Genomic DNA, 23,992 nt, shown 5'->3' on the forward strand with positions numbered 1-23,992 from the left:
CATTTACTTTATAAAAAAAATCAGGAAAGGTTTCATAGCACAAAAAACACATAAATTAACATGGGATATTTTAGTATTTTAAATGTTTAGGAGGTAGTTGCTGATCAAATCAGATTGAACTCTTCTAACTAAGGTATTTTATCAGATTGATAAAAACAGTGTTTGTTTTTCACACACAGCTGCGTGAATCGGGTTCGTTGTCTCGTCCGGTGCTGCTGGTGAAGTCTTCAGACGCTGAAGAACTGATGGGACTCGTCAATAAGAACGAAGAAGCCATGGTGTACATTGACATCATAATGGAGGATCAAATATGGGTGAGTGAACATATGCACATTTATTGATGTCTCTTCATCTCCAGGCTTTACTGTGTGTAAGCCTTCATGCTGGAAATACCATAGGTCTCCAAAGCTGTTAGTGTTGGTCCAGCTAACCGACCAGTATGTGCTATTATCAGGATGTTTTAGGGGTAACAGATTTAAGAAACATTCTGGAGGTTAATGGGGTTAAATGCATCACTCTTCATGTGTTGTGCCCTCAGCATCACTATGACGTTGGCATCCTGTTGACCGTGGCTCTGGCCGTGTTGGCCATCGTCATGATCTTTGCTCTGCGCTTCCGCTGCCGGTCCAACAGAACCTGGGTAAGAAAACACAACACACTTCACACCCAAGAGCTCGACGTTCACTTGGTTTGATGGTGGATTGTAAATTGTCCATTGCAAAAAATTTGTATTTTGTTTTGGTTTCCATTACAAATTTCTGAAAAATGTATCAAAATTAAATGAGAAAAAAATGGTTGCACAAAAATGGTTTCCATGGCCGAGCAGCTCATCCAAGCCTTACATCACCAAGTGCAATGCAAAGCGTGGGATGCAGTGGGGTAAAGTGCGCCGCCACTGGACTCTAGAGCAATGAGACGTGTTCTCTGAGTGACCAATCACGCTTCTCTGTCTGGCAATCCCATGGACGAGTCTGGGTTTGGCGGTTGCCAGGAGAACAGGACTTGCCTGACTGCGTTGTGTCAAGTGTAAAGTTTGGTGGAGGGGGGATTATAGTGTGGGTTGTTTTTCAGGGGTTGGCCCCTTAGTTCCAGGGAAAGGAACTCTTAATGCTTCAAGACATTTTGGACAATTTCATGCTCCCAACTTTGTGGGAACAGTTTGGGGACGGCCCCTTCCTGTCCCAGTGCACAAAGCGTCTCCATAAAGACATGGATGAGCGAGTTTGGTGTGGAGGAACTTGAGTCCTGACCTCAACACCTTTGGGATGAATTAGAGCGGAGACTGAGAGCCAGGCCTTCTAGTCCAGCATCACAAATGCGCTTCTAGAAGAATCCCCATAAACACACTCCTAAACCTTGTGGAAATCCTTCCCAGAAGAGCTGAAGCTGTTAGAGCTGCAACTCCATATTAAACCCTACGGATTAAGAATGGAATGCCCAAAATAATTGTAAATATGGCCGTCGAGTGAACAGACTTTGGTAACAATGGCGTTGGTTTTACCGTATCAATCTCATCCTTTCGAAGTGCATCAAAGTGAATTTGTTTGGTAGCAAAAAACATGAACAACACCAACCAAACTCTTCCATTCTCAGCTACAACTAAAGTGTTTGAGGGCGGGGCAAAGCAGACGTTGTTCATCGGCTGGCATTATCTGTTACAAAGCTTCATGCAAGAAGTGAGACTGAAATGACCAACGACTCGTTTCATGCAGTTTAGAGTCAATTCTTTCTTTGGAGAGACTATATCTTTATTTGTCGTGCACTTTGATCTTTGAAACTTTGCAGAGCTTTTACATTCACACTGTATTACACACTGCATGAAAGGGAATGTCTGAAAAAGCATAATAGAAATCTCGAAACCCTTTCCCTCTCCTCGCAGGACTCTGTGCATCAGGAGACCATGCGTGCCATCAGCAGGTTGGAGACGCGCACATACAGCTCTCAGGGTTGCTCTGGCTCCCAGCGTTCCCGCGGAGCTCCAGGGTCAAACAGCAGCTCCAATTCCAGCCCGATCTGTGCCATCTGTCTTGAGGAATTCATGGATGGACAGGTAAGCTATGAATCAACTTGAAAGGGTTAGTTCACCCAAAAATGAAAATTCTGTCATTAATTACTTACCCTCATGTCGTTCGACACCCGTCAGACCTCCGTTCATCTTCAGACACAAATGAAGATATTTTAGTGTAAATCTGATGGCTCTGAAAGGCCTCCATTGGCACAATGGCACGGTTCACTCTCAAGACCCTTAAAAGGCACTAAAGACGTCATTACAAAGTCCATCTCACTACAGTGGTTCTACAATAACTTTATTAATCGGCGAGAATAGTTTTTGTGCGCAAAAAAACCCTAAATAACGACTTATATAGTGATGACGATTTCAAAACACGGCATCATGAAGCTTCGAAGCGTTATGAATCAGTGAGTCGAATCTGCGGTTTGAATCGCCAAATTTCAGCAGTTTGCCGGTTTGACACGCGATCCGAATCATCAATCGACTCACTGATTCATAACGCTTCGAAGCTTCATGAGGCCGTGTTTTGAAATCGTCATCACTATATAAGTCGTTATTTAGGGTTTTTTTGCGCACAAAAACTATTCTCATCACTTCATAAAGTTATTGTAGAACCACTGTAGTGAGATGGACTTTGTAACGACGTCTTTAGTGTCTTTTAAGGGTCTTGAGAGTGTAAAGTGCCATTGTGCCAATGGAGGCCTTTCAGAGCCATCAGATTTACACTAAAATATCTTCATTTCTGTTCCGAATATGAACGGAGGTCTTACGGGTGTCGAACGACATGAGGGTCAGTAATTAATGACAGAATTTTCATTTTTGGGTGAACTAACCCTTTAAAAAACATTGATTGTTTTCAATGTTGATTCATTTCGGTTCAATAACTGCCAAATTCAAATGTCGATTCATTGGAGGAACAACAGAAACCTTTAGTCCTTCCAGAAAAATGCGGCTTTTTTTGTGATTGTTGCGGGCAAAAATCCTTGATTATGCGGCATGTTTTCTTAAAAAAAATGCGATGGAAAATGCGGGATATTTATGCGATGAAATTGCGGGAACCTGCAAAAACTGCGGTTTGATGAAAAAGAGAAGAAAAGCACTACATCACAAAGTGTTGGGAATATTTAAGTTCTCATCTTGTTTTACTGAAGACCTTAATAAACACATGGCTCAAGCTTACAGAACATTGAGTCAAACAAGTTCTGTAGCTTTACAAAAGGAATATGCTACAACTTCTGAAAAAATGAATAAATAACTTCCTGTTTTACAGAGGTAGCTATACAATTGAGTGCTATACATTTGAGTGCTTCTAATGCACAAAGTGCAATCTCTTAAAGGGTTAGTTCACCCAAAAATGAAAATTCTGTCATTAATGACTTCCCCTCATGTCGTTCGACACCCGTCAGACCTCCGTTCATCTTCAGACACAAATGAAGATATTTTAGTGTAAATCCGATGGCTCAGAAAGGCCTCCATTGGCACAATGCACTGTACACCCATAAAAAGTAGATGTCCATAAAAGGTGAAAATTAAGCTTTGAAGCGTTATGAATCAGCGAGTCGATTCATGATTCGGATCGCGTGTCAAACTGCTGAAATACGTGACTTTGGCGATCCAAACCGCTGAATCGACTCACTGATTCATTATGCTCCAAACCGCTGAATCGACTCACTGATTCATTACGCTCCAAACCGCTGAATCAACTCGCTGATTCATAACGCTCCAAACCGATGAATCGACTCACTGATTCATAATGCTCCAAACCGCTGAATCGTCTCACTGATTCATAACGCTCCAAACCGCTGAATCGACTCACTGATTCATAACGTTCCAAACCGCTGAATCGACTCGCTGATTCATAACGCTCCGAACCGCTGAATCGACTCGCTGATTCATAACGCTCCGAACTGCTGAATCGACTCACTGATTCATAATGCTCCAAACCGCTGAATCGACTCACTGATTCATAACGCTTCGAAGCTTCATGATGCTGTTTTTTTAAATCGGTCAACACACCAGGAAACTGCTTTGCACGGCCTTTTGCTGTTATTTTTGTTGGCATATTGGAATTTGCGTGCTTCATCATGGTTTCACCGATATCTATGGTTTCCCCACGGGGTTTGCAGTTTTATATATATATATATATATATATATGACTTTTTTGCAACGAAAATGCGGGGATTATGAAATCATGCTAGCCCCGCATATTTTGCACGCGGAAATAGGCAATTTATGCTGCGAAAGTGCGGCATATTTGAAAAAATGCAGCCCCCGCATAAATATGCGGACTTTGGCTGATTATGCATTAAATCATGCCATCGCATAATCGGGTTTTTCTGGAGGGACTGAACCTTCAAGCGTTGACAGGAAAAGGACCACTGTAGGAGGCTGTTTATGAAACGTTTGAGGCACGCCAATGACATGTTTAATATTTGGTTTTCTGTCTCTCTGGCAGGACTTGAGAATCATCTCCTGTGCTCATGAGTTTCACAGGGAGTGTGTCGACCCCTGGCTCCTGCAACACCGTACCTGCCCACTGTGCATGCACAACATCATGGGTAAACTGCCTCAGGGTACATTTCTCCAATATTATCATTATAGAGCTTGCAAGGCAGCACTGTATTGAAATTCCTCGTCTTTCTTTATCTTATACTATACGTGTCTCCAGTCCTGCTCCTGGAGAGCCACTGTCCTGCAGAGTCCAACAACATTTAACCCTCTGGGGTTCTTCATTCATGGGTCACACTCAGGACCGTCGGGTCAAAAATGACCTGGAGGGCGGGATTAAGATAAAAAAGATTTGAGTAAAATCAATTAAATATATTTTTGTTCAATAATATTTTTTATTTTCTTTTTTGGTGTTTTGAGATAATTTTATGATTTATAATTAATATTTATGCAATAATTATGACCCAGTTTTTCCCATTGAATATGATAAAAAATGTATGTATATATATATATATATATATATATATTATTGTTTTTATTAAAGCTGTATTTCATTTTAGAGTCAAGCCTAGGCCTCATGAAAGCAATTTTTTAAATGAGATCGGTGTCATCCGGTGGACACATTGAGCATTTTTATCACGCAATAGCACATTTTTACCACTATAGTGGATCTTGTGTTTTATAAAAAAAAAATTAAAAATCGTAGCTTCATCGGAATGGTCCGAAACTTGGTGACTTTATTGGTACTTGGTATATGAACACCCCCAAAAAAAATTCATTTCCTATGGGGGTAATTTTTGACCCGAGGGTCCTGAGTGTGACTATTTTTTTACGACCACTTAGACTTTTCAAATCCTGTCCCCAATTTTTTGGGGTGTTTATATACCAAGTACCAATAAAGTCACCAAGTTTCGGACCATTCCGAAGAAGCTAAGATGAAAAAAATCAGAAAAGAAATGACCGAAGAGCCCCAGAGGGTTAAACACACCTCAACCAGCGTATCAATATCATACTAAGCATACTAGAAGCTTCCAGGCAAGTTGGAGCTAAACCCTGCAGGACAGTGGCCCTCCTTTGGACTACCTGAAATCCTCCTCATGTCTAAACCTGACTTTCTTCTGTGGAGCACAAAAGAAGATATTTTGAAGAATGTCTCAGTGTTTGATTGTCATACAGTGAATGATGAGTGTACAGTGTTGTTTGGACCCCAGCGTTCTTCAAAATGTCTTCTTATGTTTAATGTAAGAAAGTAAGTCATACGGGTTTGGGACAACCTGAAGGTTAGTCAATGTTCATTTTTGGATAAATGGTTAGTTCACCCAAAAATGAAAATGATCCCATAATTTACTCACCCTCAAGCCATCCTAGGTGTATATGACTTTCTTCTTTCAGCCAAACACAACTGTACTTATTTAAAAAAATATCCCTGGTTTTTCAAGCATTATAATGGCTGTTTCTGTTTTAAAGTCCATAAAAGTGCATCTATCCATCATAAAAAGTTATCCATATGCCTCCAAGGGTTAATAAAGGACTTCTGAACCTAAGTAAAATAACCATATTTAGATTGATGCAGGATTCCACTGACACTAACATATGATTATTTTGCTGCCTTGCAATCGCTGCTATTTTCTTTAGGAAGTGCAACTGTTGTGTCTTAAGCATGATATTCAGGCTATGTCCACATTAACCCAGATATTTTTTTAAATTTTCATTTCAAAACACACTAGCGGTATTTGCCAAAGGTTGCTCTTCAACACAGGCACGTCTGAAAATGCTTAAATCCCCATGCGGCGTATGGATAAAACATTGTAAATGCTCGCTGAGAGATGTAATAAAGTTCTCATTTGATTCTTAAGGCCCCGATATACTTCAAGCGAAATCGAATAACGAACTGATGTGAGGTAATTTCGAACAAAATGAGCCCGAAGTTTATTTGGAGTTCATTTTGGGAGTTTGAAACGGCTTGCCAAAGTGAACTTTCCGGAAAAGTAAACACCTTTGTACTAGGGGTGGGAATCTTAAGGCACTTAACGATTCGATCCGATTCCGATTCTGGGAGTAACGATCCGATTCCCAAAACGATGCTTAACATACATTTTTGGTAACTAATTATCCTGCTGTGCAAATACATGAACTTTACATTTTAACCAAAATTGGAGCTAATATGTGTTTTGTTGATAGTTAGAATATCTGTTTGACAGTATTGCCATATTAAAAATGATTATGAAGATTTCTTTCAATACTTTTATTTTACTAACAAAGTTATATTCAAGATTAACAAGCTCTACTGAAACATACCGGTAGTATGCCATACAATTGCAAAGAACAATCATTAAGAACTCAATTTACAACTAAGTGTGACAATTTTTCAGTTTCTTTAGAACATTTTAACAAAAAATGTTTTTAAAGCAAAAAAAAAAGTTTACTTTGGTTAGAGCCACAAAAAAATATTTAAATCATAGGCTAATGCAGAAGAAAAACAACTTGAGCGCTCTCTGAGAACAGAGCGGCCAGAGAAACGGAGGAGCGACTGCCGTAAGGCGTTTGTGTAAAACTGCGGAAAAACTGCATAAAACGTGTGGGTGTTGAACCCTCTCACCGGGAAAAGTGTCCCCCCGGGTGCGACGCCCTGAGCAGGTCGTAGTTTGTCCATTTTATCTTAAACGAAGCCAATTCACCAGCATAAGAACGTTCGTCTATCAACGGTTTGTTCTGTTTGGCCGGTGACAGAAGTGGCCGTTTGAATTGAACACAAAATCGATTCTGAATTTTTGAGAATCGATTCTGAATCGTTAGATAACCAATCGCGATGCATCAATGCATCGACCTTTTCTCCCACCCCTACTTTGTACTACCATTGGTCCGTGACTTGAGTGCCGTAGAGCTCATGCAAACACGACCACTTTGCCATGCTTTTCTTATGCTTTATTAAAATGTCATTATTTTAAAATATCTCAGTTTTCACAGTCCACATGACAACTCAGAAATGGCGTTTTCTAATGTACCCAAACAGCAACATAGTGTCGGCCTACATCTGGTACGCACATGAATCCATGTGTTCCAGATGTGGCCCGGATCTGGGCTGACGCTATATTGCTGTTTGGGTACATTAGAAAACGCCATTTCTGAGTTGTCATGTGGACTGAGATATTTTAAAACAATTACATTTTAATAAAGCATAAGAAAAGCATCTGATCATGGCAAAGTGGTTGTGTTTGCACGAGCTCTACGGCACTCAAGTCACGGACCAATGGTAGTGACTTGACATGGGTCTGGGAATCCACTTGGGAGAGCGTCTTCAAAAAGGTCTGTTTAAAATGTTGTCAGTATGGACAATTAATATGGACGTAGCCTCAGTAGACATGTTTTATGCTATGCCTATCAAAGTGGTTTTTGAGCAATAAATGTCCTCCATCATCAGGTTCAGATCTGGCATCCCGTCAGCCCCAAAGGAGTCGACTGCCACCCCCTCCACAAGAGCACAGTCAGGCCTTCCTCCTTCCCCATCACTATTCAAACCAACACCCTTACCCCCAGCACCATGTCCCCTTTTCTCTGCGGCATCACTACCCCCGCACCCCTGGACCTTTAACCCAATTGGGTCACTTTGGAAACTCTCCCCCTCTTCATCCACGCACTCTCCATTGCTTTCCCAGCAGGCCATTGGGTGCAAGTTGCGCGTACCACCTGGCCCCGGATTCCCATCACGGACGAACGCACAGAACAGGCGGGCGCGGGTGTCGGACTGGGGGGCATCACTATGCGCCCCCAAGACGGTCGTGCCACCGGTGCCCCAGAGGAGCTTTACGCAACGCTTCGGGTTCTTGTGTGCATCATTTGGCATCTTCAGTAAACCACGCAACTCATCACCTGCCACGTGGCGGAGGCTCGCATGGTCGCCAAGATGATGGCAGCTGCTCCGGAGGGAGTTACCACACGGAGCGCAGCGGTTACCTTGCTGACGGGCCGGCCAGCGACTCCAGCTCGGGATCGTGCCACGGCTCGTCCAGCGACTCCGTATTGAACTGTACGGACATCAGCCTGCAGGGCGTCTATGGCAGCTGGTCCACTTTTCGTAGCTCGCTCAGCAGTGACTATGACCCGTTTGTCTATTACGGACCGGGCAAAGCCCCACGCAGAGGGAGCATGGAGGCTGCACAGAGGCCTCGCTCCCTGGACTCGGTAGTGAACCACGCCGGTGACGCCGGTGCAGTTTGCTCGGAAGAGCAGCAGCAGCAACAGGTGGCCGTGTTCAGTCACGTTCACTATCACAGGCATAGACACCACTATTACGAGGACGGGGAACTCAGTCAAGGGCCCGGCCAGGGCTCTGACGAGGATCAGGGCGCCATGTCCTCAGCCATGGCAGCTGGGGGCCCCTGTAGTGCAACTAAAAACAAAGACTCAACTGGGTGTCAGGTACAGCACCAGTCTTGCCACTGCCCCAAAACGGACCTCAATTCAAGGAGGGTTGAGGATAGAGCCCCAGACCCCGTTTCTTCCTCAGGTGCATCTGTGATCCTTCCCCCTCCTTTAACCTCTCCGTCCCCGTCCTGTTGCCACAAAGGCCCAGGGTGGACCACCAGACAGAAAGCAGCCGGCTGTCCCTTGGAAGCGCCTTCGCCGGTTGTTCACTTCCATCAAAACTTGGACCTTCAGGATGATTGTAGCATTCATATCCACTACGGACAGGGAGCAGGAGGATACTGCTGCACACCTGCACCGGATATGGCCCCCACGTTGCTGCCAGTGCCCCTGATCTTGGACTCGACGGGTATGGCCGACTGGCCGTGCTGTAGCGGGGCACATGTGGTGTGGCAGAAGCAGGTGCAACAGGCCCATTCGGAGCCTCAGCTTCTGGGGGCCACTTCTGAAATGGACAGACCCCTGTGTAGGGCCCATCACGGCCCGGGGGACGAACTTCCCATGGACATCTGTCTGTACTGCCAAACTCTACACAATAGTCAGGGTGAGTGTGTGTGACTATTAGTGCTCCACTTTATAGTCAAGTAATTTCTATAGCACTTTATACAGATTCATTTATAAACAGGAAAATAACCGAATCAATGTAAAGCAGCTCGAAAAAGACTCGGAATGGGCTGATTCAGTTTAGTTCAATAACTGTGTTATGTTTAGCAAATTATGAAACAAGTTCACTTCAGCTTTAAGCTGCTCTACAGAGAGTTCGAATCAGTTTAATGTTCATTCAATTCAGTTCAACAACAGTGGCTGTTGCAAAATTTGATTCATCTATAAGCAGCCGTACAGAAGACAATAGAGTCGCTCAGCTCAAGTCAGTTTCATGTTGATTCAGTTTAGTTCATTAACTGTAAAGTTGATCAATTATGAAACAAGCTATAAGCAGCCGTACAGAAGACAATAGAGTTGTTATTCAGCTCGAATCAGTTTCATGTTGATTCAGTTTAGTTCAATAACTGTAAAGTTGATCAGTTATGAAATTATGAAACAAGCTATAAGCAGCCCTACAAAAGACAAGAGAGTCATGATTGAGTTCGAATCATTTTAATGTTCATTCAATTCAGTTCAACAACAGTGGCTGTTGCAAAATTTGATTAATCTATAAGCAGCCGTACAGAAGACAATAGAGTCGTTGTTCAGCTCAAGTCAGTTTCATGTTGATTCAGTTTAGTTCAATAACTGTAAAGTTGATCAACTATGAAATTATGAAACAAGCTATAAGCAGCCGTACAGAAGACAATAGAGTTGTTATTTAGCTTGAGTCAGTTTAATGTTGATTCAGTTCAGTTCAATAACTGTGTAGAGTTGATCAATTATGAAATTATGAAACAAGCTATAAACAGCCGTACAGAAGACAATAGAGTTGTTATTCAGCTTGAGTCAGTTTAATGTTGATTCAGTTCTGTTCAATAACTGTGTAAAGTGTATCAGTTGTGAAATTATGAAACAAGCTATAAGCAGCTCTAGAGAAGACAATAGTCATTATTCAGCTTGAGTCAGTTTAATGTGCAGTTCAATAACCATGTCTGTTGCAAGATATGTCAATTACAAAATGAAGTAAATTCAGCTATAAGCAGTCGTTATTCATCTCAAATTTTTTTCTCATCCAATAATGTCAGTCAAAGCGATAATATTACAGTATATTAAGTGTCTTTGATATGTATTGAATATTTTTGTTATACATTATACAAATATACATTTGTGAAGATTATCTATTACTATTTTTTTGCAATAATTGAAAGCCAGTGGAACATTCATACTGGCTTTTTGTACTAGGGTGATGCCTAACTTACAGGTTTGCCTGCGAAAATACATAATTTCTGCAGAACTCAATCGCTGGTTATAATCTGAACGTGCACAGCTGATCGACAGTTTTCATTTTGGATGAACTATTCCTTTAATTTGATGTTGTGAAATGATTTCGACGTTTTTCTCTTCTTGTGTCACAGGGTCAGAAGAAGAGTCTGGTGTTTGAGAAAACTCTTCATCCAAAACTCCTCACGCTGCTACACAAAAGCCGAAATGGACAAAACTCTTCGGCGCTCTCTCGCTGTCTCTTCCACATGTTGAGTCTTCCAGATAATTCCAAACATCTGCAATATCAAACCGCATCAGCCAGAATCTCCAGACCTCAGAATGTCATTCTAGCAAAGATTACACACATTAGTGATCAGTAGATGGGTACTCTTCAGTAGTAACTCACCGTTACTAGCACACGTCTAATGGCCAAAACGAGTCATTGCTGGCACTGTCAAGGTACTTTACCCGATACAGCCCAAATGTGACTTTCAATAGGCAAACAAATGGTGTTTATTCAGGAAGGATCTGGGAGATTCGCATCAATCCTGTTTTGCTTTGAAACAGGATTCATTTAGTACCTTCTCTAGTCTGAGAACTCCTTGGTGATCTTCGTCCAAGCCTTTAAAGGTATAAACAAGTCTTCCCCATATTCAATTGAGGGTTAGGCCTGGCCTATGTACTCTATGCAAGAACGCAGACACTTTTCATACTACAACATTAGCGTAATCCGTCTTGTTCTTGTTCTACTATCATGCCGGAATCAAGTTAAACTTAAGGCTGGAATGCACTTAACGATTTTCTCCCCGATTTGCAGTCGACAATAGTTGCCCAAAGTCTTGGATTTGATGGGCATGAGTGTATGATGGGCACAGTCTACGATTTTTTAGCTTCGGACCTTCCAATCGAAGGATATCAAAACATGTTTGATATTTTGAGAACACATATCGTAGTGTATGAAACCTAAGCTGTCCTCTATCGACCAGTTTTGCAATTAAATACAATACCAATACAAAAGTAAATGAACAGAACATGGGCCAGATTTTCTAAACAGGGCAAATTAGCGTGAGAGCGCAATCCCATAAAAGCGCTGATGGGAGTGGACAGTTCTGCATTCTGGTTTAAGTTGTGCTTTTTTGGGTGGTAAATAATGGCGCAAACACCAGTAAATTGACCAGTGCAAACCCTAGTAAATCATAAGATCAGCCGCTCATTCTTCACTGCGTACCTTTGGTAAATCCGAACTGTAGTTTTTAACGCCAAAAGAGGGTTTGCACTGGCGCAAGCTGTTAGTAAATCTGGCCCCATGTGTGACAAATTAGCCTAAATATTGGACTCTTCAGGACTGACCGCGTCCACCCACCCAAGACCACATCCAAATGCACTTCTTTTGCGACGCTGCAACAACTACTGCGCTCATCCCCTGCACTTCCATGTTCGTTTCAACCATAGATAGATATACGTGACTCATTGGCGGCTCTTTCAATGGGTCGCTATGCACAAGCCGTCCGCCATATTGGAACAGTCAAAAAAACACGGTTGGGTCTGCAACCATAGTTATATGCATGTATGAATATATATGTCTGCAATAGAATTCAGTAGATGAAAGACGAGACGAATGGGCACCATAGTATGGGAAAAAAATACTATGGAAGTCAATGGGGTCCATTAACCGTTTGGTTACCAACATTCTTCAAAATATCTTCTTTTGTGCTCAGCAGAAGACAGAAACTCATACAGGTTTGGAACTACTTGAGGGTGAGAAAATGATGACTGGATTTTCCTTTTTGGGTGAACTATCCCTTTAATACATATACATTTTACAAACAGAGGCTGCACAATGTTGTGGCATCTTGGACAACAGAATCTGAAATGTTGACTGTTCCAAGATGGCGGACGAGTTGACGTGTCTTGAGTGCTCGAATGTTGCATCTACATATGCATATCTATGGTTTCAACAATCATAGTGTTTCTGAGCGAGTTTGTTGTGTTCGGAATGATTTGAAAGTCGGCAAGTAAATGATGCCTTGTGTTTTTAAATCTGTTGAGATTTTCTGTTCAGTCTTGTAGTGTATTCCAGCCTTTAATCAAAAGTCGTAAAGACCTAGATTTGACAAGAAAATACAATTTCAGTCTTTCTACTTCAAAATGTTTCATTTAATTTCACATTGTAATGTATGGAAGCTTGCTTCTGCCACAGAATAACACATTTTAAAAGATAATTGCGTCTTTTTATTGCACAATAACGAGTTTACATCTCGCAATTCTGACTTTATATCTCGCAATTCTGACTTTATATCTCGCAATTCTGACTATATCTCGCAATTCTGACTTTATATCTTGCAATTCTGACTTTATATCTCGCAATTCTGACTTTATATCTTGCAATTCTGACTTTATATCTCGCAATTCTGACTTTATATCTCACAATTCTGACTTCTCACAATTCTAATTTTATATCTTGCAATTCTGACTTTATATCTCGTAATTCTGACTTATCTCACAATTCAAATTTTATATCTTGCAATTCTGACTTTATATCTCGCAGTTCTGACTTTATATCTCGCAATTCTGACTTATCTTGCAATTCTGACTATATCTCACAATTCTGACTTTATATCACACAATTCTGACTATATCTCGCAATTCTGACTTTATATCTCGTAATTCTGACTTATCTCGCAATTCTGACTATATCTCGCAATTCTGACTTTTTATCTTGTAATTATGACTTTTTATCTCGTAATTATGACTTATCTCGCAATTCTGACTTTTTTATCTCGTAATTCTGACTTTATATCTCGTAATTCTGACTATATCTCGCAATTCTGACTTTTTATCTCGTAATTCTGACTTTATATCTCGTAATTTTGACTTATCTCACAATTCTGACTATATCTCACAATTCTGACTTTATATCAAACAATTCTGACTTTATATCTCGTAATTCTTACTTTATATCTCGCAATTCTGACTTTATACCTCGCAATTGCGAGTTTATATCTCACTGACTTTAAATCTCGCAATTGCGTGTTATAAAGTAAGAATTGTGCGATATAAAGTGAAATGAAAAAGTCAAATGAGATAAAAAGTCAGAACTGTGAGATAAAAAGTCGCAATTATATTTTGTATTCTGTGGCGGAAACCAGCTTCCATAGTAAAACTGTCTCTAACACCAATTTTTTTTCAGTGCACCTAAATAACAATACAATACAATTTGAAGGTCATACCTTGAAAGCTACTGAGCATAAACAATGAAAATCAGAGCTTGCAATGCATTGGCTGTGCATTTCCTTCAGTGTTTGCGCTCTTGCATAGAGTTTGTTTCAGGCTTTAGCCTTTAATACCCTCCATGCATTCATTATCTCACTGCGCCTACTGGCTAATTAACTATTTCGTTATCGCAATGCTACACGCCCCTTCCATTTTACTTCTCAAAAGCTAGACGTAGCCCTTTACCTGTGCCGTGTTGGGCTGCGTTTAATCATCTGGCCTGGTTTTCCAGCACTACCTCAGATAACCAATCAGAAAAGGCCTGTTAGCGAGACGGTACTTCAAAGGTACGTGTGCGTCCGACGACCTACTCGCTTCATATCATCTGCATTTCATTGAGGTTTCAGGGTCTCGGTTTTGTTAATTCAAAAATGGCAGCTGTTATTTACAAACGTTTGTGTCTTCATTTATTAATTTTGCTTGTCAACGAAATGAATTGACTGAATATATTTGGGGAAAGTTGTGAAGATTTTTCTGTTTTGCTTCATTATTTTGGTCTGTGTTTGTGCTGAGAAGGACTACATTTCCCAGAATGCTTTGCTTTCACCTGTTATGACTCATAGTCCCTTAAAGGGACACTCACATTTCACATAAAGTAACCAGCATACAAGCTTACCAAAAGTGCCTCTGTATCCCATGAAATGAACACTTCATGAAGTTTACTCATACTCAAAATGTAGCCTGCTGTCATGTTCAATGATGTATCAACATTTATCTTTAATCTGTTACCCTGAAATCTCTGTTGTCATATATTTTAAAAGCAACCCTTTAAAGGAATTGTCCGGGTTCAAAACGAGTTCAAACTAACGACAGTATCCGTGACGTGCTGGAAATATACGTCACAAAATATGGGGTTTTGAACCTGAAACATTCTTTTATGTAAAGAAAAGGAAACACTGGAAATCTTGCCATGACAAACGCCTGAATGTTTTTTTATTTTTTTGTCAGTAAATGGTCACTTTGCTCGAAGGTCTCGATCCTTTGAACCACGAACACCCGTGTCTCTCACATCCCTCGGGTCTTTTTGTTTTGCTTTTCAACAAAATGAGGCTGAATCCCAAATAAGACAAAATATAGTGAATCCTAATATATAGGGTTCTCACACCTTATGACCGATGAGATTCAATGACTTTTCCAGTTGTTTGTGATTTACTGGAGAACGTTTTTCAAATCGTTTTATAGAGATTATTGCACTCTTAAAGAGTGATTTATTGACCTGTTAAATGTCAGCATCCTTTTTTAGCAAAGTTCTGAACTTAAATGGTTGTAATTCATGAATCTCTTTTGAAATATTATTGCAGAAAGCACTTCAACCCTGAACATATTTTTTATTTCATACAAAATGTATTTTACAAAATAATTTGGACGCTAAAATTGCTTTCTAACCAAGTTGTGTTCCAAAAAGGTTTGTTGAAACCTTGAAGTTGATATCACAAAAAGGTTTTAAAGCTCTGGGACCATTTTGGGGATTTCCGTCTAGATTTTGGCCGACCCAAATTGAAAAGCTTCCCATACACCACTGTCTCTAAATACACAATACCGGTGTCATTTTACAGGAAAACTTTTGAGATTTCATAAACCACTGCTAAAAGTGATAAACATGTAAGTATATGTTGTAACACCCTGCAGACAGTTTGGGCTGTTTCCACTATATTCCAGAAAATACTGGGAAAAGACTTTTGTCTGGATCATGTATGCAAGATGTATTGCATAATAATTGGTGTAAATACAATATCCCAGTGTCATTGAATTCTTTTATCCAGTGTTTGCTGATATGCTGGAAACAACCAAAACTGTCTGCAGGGTGCTAGAGCTCACAGGGCCTGAGATAAACACTCAAAAATGAATTTATAACCAAAAAATCGAAAAGCGCCTATTTTGTTTGTCTGTTTTTTTATATTTGATATGTTTGTCTATTAAATCACACACAACGTATACTATAATATATATCACTTTCAGAAGTGTTTTAAGTAATTTCAGGGTTTTCTGTAAAATGGCACCTGGATATTGCATTTATACCACTGGATGTGTGTTGGGGGGTTGGCGGAAATTACATTAAAAAAAGGTAATATTCCTCCATTCAGATCCATTTGAATAAATCTTGCATACATGATCCAGACAAAACTCTTTTATCCAGTATTTTCTGGAATTGAGTGGAAACAGCCCAAACTGTCTGCAGGGTGCTAGAGCACGAACAAAAACGAAATTAAATTTATAACCAAAAAAAATCAAAAAGCGTTTCTTTTTTTTTGGGGGGGGGGTATTACAGCTCAGACAACATATACTTGCATGTTTATCACTTTTAGCAGTGGTTTATGCACCACTGTATATGGGTATGGGGGAAATTACATTAAAAAAATGTAATATTTTCCTCAATTCAGATTCATTTGAATAAATCTTGCATATATGATCCAGACAAAACTCTTTTTTCCAGTATTTTCTGGAATCTAGTGGAAACGGCCCAAACTGTCTGCAGGGTGCTAGAGCACATTATAGAGTTACACACTTTCAAAAATGCATTTATAACCAAAAAAAATCAGGGGTTATTACAGCTCAGACAACATATACTTACATGTGTATCACTTTTAGCAGTGGCTTATAAAACTTCAAAGGGTTTCCTGTAAAATGACAGCAGTATTGTGTATTTAGAGACACTGTGTGTGTGTGTGTATGGGAAACTTTTCAATTTGGGTCGGCCAAGTAATTTACTGTAAATAAGTTACTTTGTCTAAAACAAATGCCAAAGTGATGCATATCTGCGGAAAGTCTATAGACTTAACATTTAAAGTATATACATGATTAAATTCATTCCTTACATCCCTGTACAGGGTCCGCAGAGTTTAACCCAATGTCCAATTTCAAAACAGATTTCACAAAATTAATTTTTAAGTTTTCGGAAGCTTGTTTCCACCATAGAAAAAAAAAAAATGTTATCTCACAATTCTGACTCAGAATTGTGAGTTATAAAGTCAGAACTGATACAAAAGTCGTAATTGTGATATAAAGTAACTTGCGATTGAGATTCAAGTCAGAATTGTGAGATAAAAAGTTGCAATTATCTTTTAAATTGTTGTGGAAACGAGCTTCCATACATTTATGATAATGCGATCAGGAAAAAAGCAGCGGGACGCTGACAGTTAACAGGCTAAACATTTAGAGCCGTGCATAATAGAAATAAATGATATTAACTGTAGAAATGCTTTTGTTTTCCGTAGCTTTTCCAGCGATGAAAATCACGAGTAGTTGCAACCCGGTTGAGTTAGACCGCTTTACCAACCAAAGATAAGAATGAACCGATATTCTCATTAAGTTTGTTAGTCATTTTAGTTCAACACTAACCATGTAAGATGATGTCAGTCTGTACACACACACACACACACACACACTACAGTGAGTAAACGCAACTATTGCCACCAACTGCCACTGATTACAGAAGATACGCATCGGCCTCACACAGATTAACACGTAAAGCTGTTGGCTTTATCTAAAGGATACAAACCGCACTTTGCCTTGGGAAGAAAATCTGCATGTGATTCGAAGCGAAACAATCGTAGCACTATGTATCTAGAAAATCAATGAAATGTCACTAAACGTGTGTTTTTTTGTTTTCTCGACCTTTGTTCCATTGTGTTGGTTGTCTGTATTGTTCATACGCTCTCTCTCTCTTCCACAGAGAATCAATGAAAACTGCCTTTTTGTAACAGAGCTAAATCCCTTCAGAAATCAAGGGATATGCCAGTATATGTTCAATATTTTGTGTAAAAAAAAAAAAAAGAAAGACAAAACAGTTATAAGATAAAGTGTTGTATTTTATATATAATAGAACATTTCAATGGTATGTCACTAATATATTTATTTGCTAATATATTTATCCCTTTTTTTTTTTTGTCCAGGTCTGAGAAAATGTTTTAAAATGTTATTTTCTCACTTTTGGAATGATATTCTTTATGAAACGTACAGCTGCCATCATAGATGTATAAACCTGGCATCATTCCGATTATATACAAATAAATTATTTTGAAATAAAAATGCAGAGAATGTGGTGTTTCATTTATTTATTTTGTGGGTGATGAACATTAAGGTTCTTGGTTAATACATTTTATTTGAAGTTTTAATATGAATTTTATTGTTAATAGTAACTGGGGGAACAATAACTGACCCGTCTAAAGATTATTTTGACATTTCTAAGGGTGAATGTAAGTGTTTTGAGTTTGTTTGTGGTGATCAAGCATGTTGTTAAATCATGCTAGTAAGGTAGCTAGCATGTTTTAACATGCTACTAGCATTGCTAGCATGAATTATCATTTTGTTAACATTTTAACATGCTGCTAACGTTAAGTTGCATTTTGTTAGCATGTTTTAACATGTTTCAACATTTTGCTAGCATGTTTTAGCATTAATTAACATGTTGTTAAATCATGCTAGTAAGGTAGCTAGCATGTTTAGCACCCTGCTAGTATGAATTTGCTTTTTGCTACCATTAACTTTCATTTTGTTGGCATGCTTTAACATGTTGCTGACATTATTTAACATTTTGCTAGCATGTTTTAGCATTAATTAGCATGTTCTTAAATCATGCTAGTAAGGTAGCTAGCATGTTTTAACATGCTACTAGCATTGCTAGCATGAATTATCATTTTGTTAACATTTTAACATGCTGCTAACATTAAGTTGCATTTTGTTAGCATGTTTTAACATGTTTCAACATTTTGCTAGCATGTTTTAGCATTAATTAACATGTTGTTAAATCATGCTAGTAAGGTAGCTAGCATGTTTAGCACCCTGCTAGTATGAATTTGCTTTTTGCTACCATTAACTTTCATTTTGTTGGCATGCTTTAACATGTTGCTGACATTATTTAACATTTTGCTAGCATGTTTTAGCATTAATTAGCATGTTCTTAAATCATGCTAGTAAGGTAGCTAGCATGTTTAGCACACTGCTAGTATGAATTAGCATTTTGTTACCATGAACTTTAATTTTGTTGACATGTTTTAACATGTTTCTAGCATGATTTAACATTTTGCCTGCATGTTTTATCATTAACTAGCACTTCTTGCTAAATCATGCTAATAAGGTAGCTAGCATGTTAAGCACACTGCTAGTATGAATTTGCATTTTGCTATCATGAATTATTGTTTTGTTAGCATTTTTAACATGTTGCTAACATTATTCAACATTTTTCTAGCATGTTTTAACATTGATTAACCTGTTGCTATTATGAGTTAGCATTTTGTTCATTTCATTAACTAGCATTTTGCAATCATGTTTTAACACATTGTTAACATGAGTGAGCATGTTGCTGGCATGATTTAACATGAATAATGATGTTGCTAACATTTTTAATGTTTTAGCATGAATAAACATGTTATTGAAAGGAATTAGCATTTTGCTAACATTTTTAACACATTTTGTTACCAGGAATTAGCATTTTGTTAACATGTTTTAGCATTTTACTAGCATGAATCAGCATGTTACTCACATGTTAACATGAATTAGCATGTTATTAACATGTTTAAGCACATTGATAGCATGAATTAGCATATTTTAACATGTTTTAGTATTAATAAGCATGTTACTCGTATGTTAACATTAATTAGCATGTTGCTAGCATGAATTAGCATATTTTAACATGTTTAGCATGAATAAGAATGTTACTCGCATGTTAGCATGAATTAGCATGTAATTAACATGTTTTAACACATTGATAGCATGAATGAACATATTGTTAACATGTTTAGCATGAATAAGAATGTTACTTACATGTTAACATGATTTAGCATGTTGTTAACATGTTTGAGCACATAATAGATAGTTAGCTAATCTGTGTGCTTTGTATATGTGCATTTCTGAAATGCATAACATGTACAAATCAATTTAAATTGTAATGTAGATGCATTTTCTGTGAAGCTGCTTTGAAACGATATGTATCGTGAAAAGCGCTATACAAATACATTTGAATTGAATTGAATTGAATTGAATTAATAAGCATGTTACCAGAATACATGCTAACATTTTAAACACATTTGTTACCAGGAATTAGCATTGTTATTAACATGTTTTAACATATTGCTAGCATGAATTAGCATATTGTTAACATGTTTTAGCATGAATAAGCATGTTACTCGCATGTTAACATTAATTAACATGTTGTTAACATGTTTTTGCACATTGATAGCATAAATTAGCATGTTATTAACATGTTTTAGCACGAATAAGCATGTTACTCGCATGTTAACATGAATTAGCATTTTGCTAACACGTTTTAGCATTTTGCTAGCATGAATTTGCATATTGTTAACATGTTTTAGCATGAATAAGCATGTTACTCACATATTAACATGAATTAGCATGTTAACATGTTTTAACCCGTTGCTAGCATGAATTAGCATATTGTTAACATGTTTTAGCATGAATAAGCATGTTACTCACATGTTAACACGAATTAGCATGTTGTTAACATGTTTTAGCACGTTGCTAGCATGAATTAGCATGTTGTTAACATGTTTTAGCATGAATAAGCATGTTACTCACATGTTAACATGAATTAGCATGTTGTTAACATGTTTTAGCACGTTGATAGCATGAATTAGCATGTTGTTAACATGTTTTAACACGTTGCTAGCATGAATTAGCATGTTGTTAACATGTTTTTGCATGAATAAGAATGTTACTCGCATGTTAACATGAATTAGAATGTAGCTAACATGTTGATAACATGAATTAGCATGTTGTTAACATGTTTTTGCATGAATAAGAATGTTACTCGCATGTTAACATGAATTAGAATGTAGCTAACATGTTGATAACATGAATTAGCATATTGTTAACATGTTTTAGCATGAATAAGCATGTTACTCACATATTAACATGAATTAGCATGTTGTTAACATGTTTTAACCCGTTGCTAGCATAATTTAGCATATTGTTAACATGTTTTAGCATGAATAAGCATGTTACTCACATGTTAACACGAAATAGCATGTTGTTAACATGTTTTAGCACGTTGCTAGCATGAATTAGCATGTTGTTAACATGTTTTAGCATGAAAAAGCATGTTACTCACATGTTAACATGAAATAGCATGTTGTTAACATGTTTTAACACGTTGCTAGCATGAATTAGCATATTGTTAACATGTTTTAGCATGAATAAGCATGTTACTCACATGTTAACATGTTTTAGCATGAATAAGCATGTTACTCACATGTTAACACGAATTAGCATGTTGTTAACATGTTTTAGCACGTTGCTAGCATGAATTAGCATATTGTTAACATGTTTTAGCATGAATAAGCATGTTACTCACATGTTAACACGAATTAGCATGTTGTTAACATGTTTTAGCATGAATAAGCATGTTACTCACATGTTAACATGAATTAGCATGTTGTTAACATGTTTTAACCCGTTGCTAGCATGAATTAGCATATTGTTAACATGTTTTAGCATGAATAAGCATGTTACTCACATGTTAACACGAATTAGCATGTTGTTAACATGTTTTAGCACGTTGCTAGCATGAATTAGCATGTTGTTAACATGTTTTAGCATGAATAAGCATGTTACTCACATGTTAACATGAATTAGCATGTTGTTAACATGTTTTAACCCGTTGCTAGCATGAATTAGCATATTGTTAACATGTTTTAGCATGAATAAGAATGTTACCTGCCTGTTAACATGAATTAGCATGTTGTTAACATGTTTTAGCACACATTCTAGCATGAATTAGAGTTTGTAGAGGTTTGTGTTTGTGGTGATCAAGCATCACTAGTTCTATTGCCTAAGGTGATCTGAGCAAATGTGTGTTGTTGAGGAAAGCTGTGCCATTTCAGATGCAGGATTATCAATAAAACTCTGGAAGCTGAAGAACTTTAAGAGGATCATACAGATACATTATACATTCTTTATTGTTTCCCTGGTTCAGTGTTAATTGATGGTCTCATATTACAAGGGCTTGAGAGTAAACCATGTTTATGCAGATGTGTTTGTGCATTAGTTAAACATCTTCAGGGTTTCCTGGCTCTCCGGTGTGAGCACTGTGAGGTTTCCTCTGGCGTCCTGGTCCTTCTCAATGGCCTCAAACAGAGATTTGAAGTTTCCAGCTCCAAAACCCTTGAAGATAAGACAGGTCACAGGTTTAACTGCATGCATTCTTATGATATGAGAATTGGATAAAATATGTAATCAGCTGTGTGACTAGAGTACACTTAAAACTAGATGACACACTTTAAAGTTGGCTTGAGAAAGCCAGACCAGAAAGTTTTAAAAGCTTGAAGTTTGAAGGTTTTACATTTGAAGAAGTTTGAATATTTTGAAGGCAGTAGTCTTATCAGATCGATAATTTAACATGTTTTAATATGTTGCTGGCACAAATTAGCATGTTGCTAGCATGTTTTAACACGTTTCTAGTATGAATTTACATATTTTAGCATGAATTTGCTTGTTGATAGCATGATTTAACATGTGGCTGGCATGTTTTGACACACTGCTGGCATGAATTTGCATTTCGCTAGCATGCATTATTATGTTAACATGTTGCTATAATTATTTAACATTTTGCTAGCATGTAGCATTAATTAGCATGTTGTTAACATGTTTTATCATGCTGTTAACATTAACTAGCATGTTGCTACCTTGTTTTAACATTGTTAACATTTTTTTACATGTTTTAACATGAATTAGCATTTTGCTAGCATGATTTATAATGTTATTAACATATTTTTGCATTAAATAAGCATGTTGCTAACATGTTTTTATCATGCTGTTTGCATTAAATAGCATGTTGCTACTTTGTTTTAACATTGTTAGCATTATTTAACATGTAACTAACATGTTTTAACATTTACACTTGAATTATCATTTTGCTAGCATTATTTGGAATGTTGCTAACATGTTTTATCAAGCTGTTAACATAAACTAGCATGTTGCTACTTTGTTTTAACATTGTTAGCATTATTTATCATGTTATTAACAAATTTTAGCATTAAATAAGCATGTTGCTAACATGTTTTATCATGCTGTTAACATTAAATTGCATGTTGCTACCTTGTTTCAACATTTTTAACATTATTTAACATGTTACTAACATGTTTTAACACTTGAATTATCATTTTGCTAGCATTATTTGGAATGTTGCTTACATATTTTATCAAGCTGTTAACATAAACTAGCATGTTGCTACTTTGTTTTAACATTGTTAGCATGATTTAACATGTTGTTAAAGAGTTTTATCATGAATAAGCATGTTGCTAGCATGTTTTAATGTGTTTGTTTGATTTAACATGTTTTAACATTTGATGGGAGCATTTTGTTAGCATGATTTAACATGTTGCTAGTTTTAACATTGAATTAGCATTTTTAGCACATTGTTAGCATGTCCTAAGCTAGTTGCTAGGCTTTGTTAGTGATATATACGTAGTGGATGAAGTAAGGAATAGGCTTAATATACGTCTACCTGTGCATTAAACGATTTTGAGGCACGATGTGGAAACAAAGAACCGCCTGACGGAGGGTGTTTGCCTCCGCAAAATGCATTCAAATTGTTTAATTCACAGCTAGCCATGGATTATCCTGCTTATACCATGGTCATTTACCAGCATTGACAACTTAAAGCTGTTATTGATGTTTGCGGTGCAATAGTTGACCGGAAGAGTAAAACTGAGTTATTTTCATCAGTTACGGCTTGTTAGATCCAGCATTCTGCACGCTTTGAATCAGACACAGAGATAAAGTAAGATTACATTTATTTGAATTAATTAATTAAAGCATTTATTTTTATTAATCATCGAGAGAGAGAGAGAGAGAGAGAGGGAGAGAGAGATGTGTGTACCTGTGTCTGTTCAGCGTCTCTATCTGTTAACATTAAAGCTATAGTTTAATTACTTCAAAATAATGATGTAACTCCCTCGTTGCTGAGAAATAGGTGTATATGACTTTCTTCTTTCAGACGAATATAATCAGATGCACTTTTATGATGGA

At 37.8% G+C, this 23,992-nt stretch overlaps 2 protein-coding genes across 3 annotated transcripts in view; one reads left to right on the plus strand and one right to left on the minus strand.

Annotated features, from left to right (window-relative positions):
- The window catches only part of rnf43 (ring finger protein 43), a gene marked incomplete at its 5' end in the record, with an annotated part of 68,342 nt that extends 52,050 nt beyond the window's left edge, over positions 1–16,292 (plus strand). The window contains 6 exons of the mRNA XM_079814241.1: positions 180–314; positions 539–640; positions 1,880–2,050; positions 4,467–4,584; positions 7,881–9,428; positions 10,888–16,292. Coding sequence (XP_079670367.1) covers positions 180–314; positions 539–640; positions 1,880–2,050; positions 4,467–4,584; positions 7,881–9,428; positions 10,888–10,913 — 2,100 coding nt within the window. The 3' untranslated portion in view covers positions 10,914–16,292. The remainder of the gene's footprint in view (positions 1–179; positions 315–538; positions 641–1,879; positions 2,051–4,466; positions 4,585–7,880; positions 9,429–10,887) is intronic.
- The window catches only part of hpda (4-hydroxyphenylpyruvate dioxygenase a), a 36,601-nt gene continuing 28,899 nt past the window's right edge, over positions 16,291–23,992 (minus strand). Inside the window, exons 14-18 of one of the 2 annotated variants that reach the window (XR_013816393.1) lie at positions 21,680–22,126; positions 20,819–21,474; positions 19,768–20,629; positions 18,621–19,665; positions 16,291–18,287 (exon numbers count right to left, since the gene is read on the minus strand). Coding sequence is in view for 1 of the 2 variants with exons in the window: in XM_079815424.1 (XP_079671550.1) it covers positions 22,007–22,126 (120 nt within the window). In the remaining variant the exon portion in view is untranslated. Of the gene's footprint in view, positions 22,127–23,992 lie in introns of both variants that reach the window. The other variant, XM_079815424.1, reaches the window with a different exon arrangement.

This window comes from Gobio gobio (assembly GCF_949357685.1).
Source record: "Gobio gobio genome assembly, chromosome: 4".
Classification (NCBI taxonomy): Eukaryota; Metazoa; Chordata; class Actinopteri; order Cypriniformes; family Gobionidae; genus Gobio; species Gobio gobio.